At 46.1% G+C, this 8,665-nt stretch overlaps 1 protein-coding gene across 1 annotated transcript; it reads left to right on the top strand.

Moving 5' to 3' along the window:
- Positions 1–1,940: 1,940 nt before the first annotated feature.
- Positions 1,941–5,680, top strand: LOC119569453 (transcription factor Sox-13-like; the record flags this gene model as incomplete). Its single annotated transcript, XM_037917608.1, is given in 6 exon segments — positions 1,941–2,002; positions 3,592–3,767; positions 4,136–4,291; positions 4,869–5,116; positions 5,380–5,492; positions 5,495–5,680. Coding segments are annotated over 6 exon segments (941 nt in total), but the record flags the coding sequence as incomplete, so codon positions are not given.
- Between the last annotated feature and the right edge of the window lie 2,985 nt (positions 5,681–8,665).

The raw sequence follows: 8,665 nt of genomic DNA, 5'->3' as shown, positions 1-8,665 counted from the left end.
AGGAAGAAAAGGGGAAAAAAAAGGGGAAAGAAAAAGGGGGGGAATTGATGGGGAAAGGGGGATTTTTTTTTAAAAAAGGGAAAAAGAAAAACAAGAAGCAGGGCCTTCCTTTATTTAAGCATCCTTTTAAATTTATGTTTTTGATGCATTTTTAGTGCACGATTCTCATTTCATTTTTTATTTTTTGTCACGGAGTTTATAAAAATTAATAGTTTTTTTGTAGAATTTATTATATATTTTTCTTGCGTTTTTTTCGTATTTATTTTTGGTTGTTCTCCTTGAGACAAATTATCATGAATAATAAAACAAATAGAAAATTGTAAAATTTATAGAATTTCAGTGCATTAAAAACTGTATTCCAGTCCCTGACAGAAGCTTTTTACGAAAAACTCTGCGAAATGAAAATTTTATGAGTTTAGAGTAAAAGCGAATTTAGGAAAAATAAAAAAATTTTGCGCCGCGTTTATGGCCGCTCCCCCCCCCCTTTCCGCCCCCCCCCGCACCTCTCCCCTTTTCGGGTAGAAAAAACCGACAATTAAAAACCGTAATGACATAAATTCCTAACAGTTTACCGAAAAGCGGACGAGCGGGAGCGGTCGGTCGGGAAGGGGAGAGAAAAGGACCGGGCGGTCGGGTTTTCGGGAGGGCGGGGGCGGGGGCGGGGGCGGGAAGAGGCGGGGGCGTCGGCGCGGGGCGGCGGCGGCGGCGCACTCGCTCCCGCTACCGCCACCACAACCCCCGATGGGACCTTCGCGCCCCCGCCACCGGGGCCGGGGAAGCTTAAACCCGGTCGCTCGCCGCCCTTTTGGGGCCGCGACGCACGCCCTTTCTGCACCAAATTTGGTCTTTGATCGCGGAAACGTACATAGTGATAAATGCATACAAAATACTGCACAAACAAAAATGCCATATCTATTATACATCATACACACACCCACACACACACACACACAACCCACACACCACACAATATTATATATATATATAAATTATATATATATATATATTATAAAATTTATATATATATTATATATATAATATATACATAAATCCACAGTATATTTGTTTATAGATTAACTGACATACATACAGAGAATCCTAAAAAATTTTAATAAATTTAGACATCTCAAAACGTATTTCTTTTTTTGGTTTACGGATTTTTTTCGGCCACATGAATAAAGTCTAGAACTAATGTTTATGTTTAAAAAATCCCTCATTTTACTTTTAAAAAATGAATTTACGATAATCAGCCCACAAAACGATAACGATATAAATTCCTACACATTTTCGATTCTCTGTACGTATAACGCATACGCACATCCGGATACTTATTTTGCGAACCACAAACACACACACCACACACAACACACCAACACACACACACACACACACAACACACAACACAATACAACAAAAATCACGTCCAGTGCGTGTTCGATATGTCCTCCAGATCCGAAAAGGGACGACACGCACCGCCCCGGACCGGACCCCTGCCCTTCCTTCTCCCAGTTCCTCCTAATGTTTCCGCGCTGCAATCCACGCTTAATCCCGCCATCCTATGAGAAATCCACGGCGACCTCCGTGCTTTGAGCAAGGGGGAGGCGAGTAAAGGGGGGGGGGGGGGTGATAGTATCCGAAGACGGACCAAAACACACTCGTCGCTTAAATCGGAGGCGGGGGGAGTAAACACTGAATTTCGTGAACTTTTTGTATAATGAGTTTTTACCTTATTTCCCTTTGTGAGGGTTTATCTCGCGGGGTTTTTTTATATATTGCAATGAGATTATATAGGGCAACATAAACACCTTACAAACAATGTCACAAAAACAGTGCAAACAAATAAAAAAAATCACTGCAATCGTCACTCATTTTGAGGAAGGTGAGATGAGTCCAAAAGCCCTTAAGAACAAAGCAAGAAACCAAAAAATGTTATATTTCAGCGTCAAATAGCACTAAAAATTTGTCACTTGAGCAGGCAACCTACCGGGGTTTCCGCAATCAGGTTGGTAAACGTAATCCCAAAAGGAGGGAAGAGAGATGAAAGGGAAAAGTAGGGGGAGAGGAGAGAGAGAGAGAGAGAGAGAGGAAAAGAGAGAAGGAGAGAGAGAGAGAGAAGGGAGAGGAGAGAAGAGAGGGAGAGAAGCGAAAAAAGAAGAAGCAAAAGACATAAACAAAGGGGGGCAAAGACTATCATAAAAGTATCGCTGGGCTTCACCCCTAACCAACCGTATCGTGAATCCCGGTTCGAAAATTTTTCCAGGGGGTGTCCGTTGAGGGGAGGTTTTCCGACCCTAGTTTTTTACAGTCGAAGATCTGGGGGTCTTCGAGATTGAATAAGTGGGATTTGAGGCGCTCCCCTCGGGACCGTCGCTTGTGTGGCGGGGTGTAGATTCATCCGATTTTAATTCTCTTTTATGGTTTTCCCCTTGATCAATTTATATAACTTTCCTCTTTTTCTTAAGAAAGACAGGAAAATTTCCTGATTATAATAGCAACGGAATCAGCCCGAAACAAACCGGGCTTACTTTCGGGGAAAAAGAATGAGACAAAAAAAACAAGATGAACCAAGAGCCTTCCACTATTAAATAAAACTTATTCTACTGTTTTTTTTCATGAACTTCGAATACATTTTTATATACTTTCATCGGGGTTTTCCCCCCTACCCACGGCACTTGACAAGAGTAAAATAAAAATATATTAAAAAATAATAATAAATAAATGAAAAAGAGAAAAAAAAAAATGAAAAAAAAACGCGGGGGCCGAACGGGGAAAACATCCAAATAGGCCAACCACTCTTTAAAATTCATCATGGACACCACACACAAACTTGGCAACGATGGCCCAAAATAACCCGGGTAAAACCCCCTTTGTGGGAGCTTTGGGGCTGCATTGCCTCACACTTCCTGCAGTCAAAAAGATAAAAGGCCTCCAAGGGGCCCGGAATAAGTAACATGAACAACCAGCTTGAAAATTTTTTTATTTTGTTTTCATTTGAAAAAAAAAGATCATTTTGGTCCTCATCTTCTATTTGTTTTTTGTTTTTTAAAGCACTTTGCATCTCCCCCAAAAAAATGTCTTTCTATGTTTTTTAGCTATTTTTTTGCTCTGTATATACTTCTTTAGCATTTTTTCTCTCTTTTTTGGGTTTTTTTAAAAACACCCTGCCTTTTCATGTCGCTAACGTTAGAGTTTATTGGGGAGGGGATACTAGAAAAAAAAACCCCCGTAAAACTATATTTTGGTTTAAAAAAACATAAAAAATAATAAAAATGAAAAAAAAAAATATAAACAAAAAATGAAAAAAAGGGGGATAGGGTGAGAAAAGAGAAATAGGAAGAGGACCCCAAGGGGGAACAAAAAGGGGGAATAATAAAAAGGAGGGAAGGAAAAAAAAAGAGCTGGACTAGCACTTGAATGCATTTGGTGGGGAAGGGATAGTTTTCGGGGGTGTAAGGGGGGCAAGGGGTTGCCACGGGTGGGTCTAGGCAGGGGTTTGGGGTGTACCTGTCTTTAGTCGGGGGGTTTTCCCTTTATGTGGGCGGCGCGCTTCTTGGGCCCCGTCGTGAAAGGGCCCCCTTCTCCCCCCGACAGCAGCTTCCCTCGCCCCACGCTTCGAGATCTCCAGTTGGCATCTTGGGGTTCTCCTGGCCTCTGGTCTCTGGCCTCCGACCAACCATGAAAACGTTCATTTGGGGCCCCTTACGCCTCGGGGGCGGGGGCTCGAGGGGACGCGTTGCTCTTGTGTTTTCTGGGGCGTTGCTAGAGCTGTTGGGGAGGGGCGTTTTGTTGTTGTTTGGGTGGTGTTGTTGTTTTTTGGGGGGGGGTTGGGACTGTGTCTGGGGGGGCGAGTGGGCGCTCATGCGCCCCCGGAGGCCAGGGAGGGGGGTGTCAGGGACAACTGAGGGGCAATTTAGCGACGTCAACGAGGATGGTGGGGGAGGGGGTAAAATTTTGGGGGGGGAGTTGTGGTGGGCGTGGGAACAGTGGGGGAACGGAAAGGGAGTGGGGGGATGGGGAGGGAGGGGGCGGAGTGTAACCCGCCCCTTTAGGTCGGGAGGGGCGAGGGCAGCATGGTGGAGGGGTTTAGGCCCCGCTGCTTTATACTCCCGTGTTGCGGCTTCCCGGGGGTCCTTAGGATATGGGGCCCTTCTGCTCCCCCACCGGCGCTCCCACAACTCGAGTTCCCTCCACCCCCCGTAGGTTGCCAGCGCCCCAGCCAGGGCCTGTACGCCTTTAGCCCGGGAATGGGGGTGTCCTTCTCGCAGAAGGGAAGTTTAGCACTGCTTTACACGTGGGCCCACGCCAACACAGATTGAGAGTAGCACACGGGTTCTGGTAGTTAGCGCCTACACACCACTTTTTGTCACCATCTACCTATTCAGTATTGTGGTAGAGTAAACCCCGGGTCAATAATGGCAAACAGAGCTCGCTCTATACACGTCCGTTTCCTGTGAAGCCTTATTTTTTACCTTTTAAATTTTGGGCCCGACCGGGTTGTTATCGATTGCCAAACTCCACCACCCGCATCCTAGCCAATCACGGCGTTCGCTCCTCCCCCCCCCCAATTGGGCCCCCCCTTTCTCCCCCGCGGGGGGGGAGGAGCGAACGCCGGATTGGCAGGATGCGTGGTGGTGGAGTTTGGCAATCGATAACAACCCGAGTCGGAGCCAAATTAAAGGAAAATAATAGAGGCTTCACAGGAAACGGACGTGTATAGAGCGAGCTCTGTTGTGCCATTATTGCCCGGGGTTTACTTAGCCAAAATACTAAATAGGTAGAGTGGTGAAAAACAAGTGGTTGTGTGGGCGCTAACTACCAGAACCCGTGTGCTACTCTAGATCTGTGTTGGCGTGGGCCCACGTGTAAAGCAGTGCTAAACTTCCCTTCTGCGAGAAGGACACCCCATTGCCGGGTAAAGGCGTACGGGCCCCTGGCATCGGGCGTGGCAACCTACGGCGGTGGAGGGAACTGGGAGTGGTGGGGCGCGGTGGGGGAGCAGAAGGGCCCCATATCCTGAAGGACCCCCGGGAAGCCGCAACACTGGAGTATAAGCAGCGGGGCCTCAAGCCCCACCATGCGCCCTCGCCCCTCCCGACCTCAAGGCGGGATACACCCCGCACCCCTCCCTCCCCATCCCCCACTCCCTTTCCGTTCCCCACACTGTTCCCACGCCCCCCACAACTCCCCTCCAACTTTTACCCCCTGCCCCACCATCCTCGTTGACGTCCCCAAATTGTCCCTCAGTTGTCCCTGACGAGCCCCCCCCTGGCCTCCGTGGGGGCATGAGCGCCCACTCGCCGCCCCCGACACAGTCCCAACCCCCACCCAAAACAACAAAGCAGCACAAAAAAACAACAACAACGGCTCCTCCACCAACAGCTCTAGCAACAGCACCAGCAACAGCAAGAGCAACGCTTTCCTCCTCGAGCGCCGCCGCCGAGCGCGTCAAGCGGCCCATAAACGCCTTCATGGTGTGGTCGAGAGGCCCAAAGGGGACGCAAGAGGCCAGGAGAACCCCAAGATGCACAACTCGGAGATCTCGAAGCGCCTGGGGGCCCGAGTGGAAGCTCCCGGGTCGGAGACGGAGAAGCGGCCTTTCATCGACGAGGCCAAGAGACTGCGCGCCGTCCACATGAAGGAACACCCAGACTACAAGTACAGGTACCAGCCCGAACCCTAGCCATGAGACCCATCAGTGGCAAGCCCTTGCAGCCCACTTACAGGCCCGACAACTATCCCTCTCACCACCAAATGCATTCAAGTGCTCAGTCCACGCTCAGTCGAGTCCTTTGCCACTCGGACGTTTTGCTTAGTGTGATTCACTTTTTGTTCTCGAAGTCAGAGAGTCTCAATCAAATCCTTTTTCGGTCTTGTTCAAATACACACACTATGGGACCATTTTTTTCATATTTGTTTTATATATTTTTTTTTCATTGTTATTATTTTCTGGTAGTGTTGTTTTTAGAAGCCGAAATATAGCATTAGATGGTGGGGTCGGTGGTTTTTTTTTTCTAGTAGTCTCTCACCCTAATGAATCTCTAACGTTAGTCGAGTCATGACAAGGCAGGGTGCTAAAAATACCCAAAAAAGAGAGAAAATAATGCATAAAGATAGTATATACAGAGCAAAATAAAAGCTAAAAAACATAGCAAAGACATTTTTTTGGGGGATGATGCAAAGTGCTTTAAAAAACTAAAAAAACAAATAGAGAGATGAGGACCAAAATGAGTCTTTTTTTTTCAAATGAAAACAAAAATAAAAAAAAGTTTTAAGCTGGGTTTTCATGTTACTTACTTCACGGTCACTTGGAGGCCTTTTATCTTCTTGACTGCAGGAAGTGTGAGGCAATGCAACCAAAGCTCCCACAGAAGGGGTTTATCACGGTTATCGTTGGGCTCATCGTTGCCAAGTTTGTGTGTGGTGGTTCATGATGAATTTTTAAGAGTGGTTGGCCTATTTGGATGATTTGTCCCCTTCGGTCCGCGATTTTTCTTTTTTTTTTTCTCTTTTTCATTTATTTATTTTTATTTTTTTATTATATTTTTATTTTACTCATTTTTCAAGTGCCGTGGGTGGGGGGAAAAACCCGATGAAAGTATATAAAAATGTATTCAAAGTTCATGAAAAAAAACATTTGAATAAGTTTTTTTTAAATAGTGGAAGGCCTTGGTTCATCTTGTTTTTTTGTCCATTCTTTCGAAAGTAAGTCGGTGTTTCGGGCGATTCCGTTGCTATTATAATCAGGAAATATCTGTCATTCTTTAAAAAAAAAAAGAGGAAAGTTATATAAATTGATCAAGCGAAAACACATAAAAGAGAATTAAAATCGGATGAAAACTACACCCACGCCACGACAACGACGGTCCCCAGAGAGCGCCCCCAAATCCCCCTTTTTCACTCTCGAAAACCGCCCCGATGCTTCGACGTAAAAAACTAGGGTGTCGGAAAACCTCCCTCAACGGACACGCCCCGGAAGAATTTTTGGAAAAAGGGATTCACGATACAGGTTGGTTATGGTGAAGCCCAGGGGATACATTTATGATAGTTTTTGCCTCCCCTTTTTTTTATGTCTCTTTTCTTCTTCTTTTTCGCTCTCTCTCTCTCTTCTCTCTCCTCCTTCTCTCTCTCCTCTCTCTCTTCTCCTCTCCTCTCCTCTCTCTTCTCTCTCTCTCCCTACTGTTCCTTTAAAACTCTTTCCTCCTTTTGGGATTTCGTATTACCAACCCGTTGCGGAAAACCGGGAGGTTGCCGCTAAGTGACGAAAATTTTTTGCTATTTGACGCTGAAATATAACACCTTTTTGGTTTTTTTGCTTGGGTTTTTAAGGGCTGTTGGATCATCTCACACTTCCTCAAAATGAGTGCGATTTTCAGGATTTTTTTTATTGTTTGCACTGTTTCTGTGACATTAGTTTGTAAGGTGTTTATGTTGCCCTATATAATCCATTGCAATATATAAAAAAACCCCGCGAGATACCATCACAAAGGTAAATAAGGTAAATACTCATTATACAAAAAGTTCACGAAATTCAGTGTTTACTCCCCTCGCCTCCCCCATTTAAGCGAGCGAGTGTGTTGGTCCCTCTTCGGTACTATCACCCCCCCCCTCTGTTTTCTCGCCTCCCTTGCTCAAAGCACGGAGGGGCGCCGTGTGATTTCTCATAGGATGGCGGGATTAAGCGTAGGATTGCAGCGCGGAAAACATTGGGAGAACTGGGAGAAGGGAAGGGGCAGGGGCCCCGGTCCGGGTCGGTGCGTGTCGCCCGTTTTCGGATCTGGAGGACATAATCGAACACGCACATGGCCGTGTTTTATTTTGTAATTGGTTTGGTGTTTTGGGGTTGTGTGTTTGTGTGGGGGTGTTTTGTGTGTGGGGTGTGTGTGGGGTGTGTTCGCAATATAAGATCCGGATGTGGTATGCGTTATAGTACAGAGAATCGAATATGTGTAGGGAATCATATCGTCTACGTTCTTGGGCTGATTATCGTAAATTCATTTTTTAAAAGTAAAAAGAGGGATTTTAAACATAATCATTTTTGTTTTAGACTTATTCATGTGGCCCCCCCCCAAAAAAATTTCCCAAACCAAAAAAAGAAATACGTTTTGAGATGATCTTAAAATTTATATTTTTAGGATTCTCGTGTTATGTATGTTAGGTTTTAAACTATAAACAAATAGACTGTGTGTATGTATATATATAATATAATATATATATATATAAATAATATATATATATATAAATAAAAATTTATATATATATAATATAGGGGTGGTGTGTGTGTTGTGTGTGTGTGTGTGTGGTGTGTGTAGTATGTATAAAGATATGGCATTTTTTTGTTGTGTGCAGTATGTTTGTATGCATGTATCACGTATGTACGTATTCCGCGATCAAAGACCAATTTGGTGCAGAAAGGGGTGCGTCGCGGCCCCAAAAGAGGCGGCGAGCGACGCGGGTTTTAAGCTTTCCCCGGCCCCGGTGGCGGGGGCGCGAAGGTCCGACCGGGGGTTTGGGGGGTGGCGGGAGCGGGAGCGAGTGCGCCCCGCCGCCGCCCCGCGCCGACGCCCCACGCCTCTTTCCGCCCCGCCCGCCCGCCCCCGCCCTCCCGAACACCCGACCCCCGGTCCTTTTCTCTCCCTCCCGACCGACCGCTCCCGCCTCCCCTTTT

Source organism: Penaeus monodon, unplaced genomic scaffold (assembly GCF_015228065.2).
Source record: "Penaeus monodon isolate SGIC_2016 unplaced genomic scaffold, NSTDA_Pmon_1 PmonScaffold_15260, whole genome shotgun sequence".
NCBI lineage: Eukaryota > Metazoa > Arthropoda > Malacostraca > Decapoda > Penaeidae > Penaeus > Penaeus monodon.
Note: the sequence above shows the minus strand (reverse complement) of the source record. Positions and strands in the feature narration are given on the sequence as shown.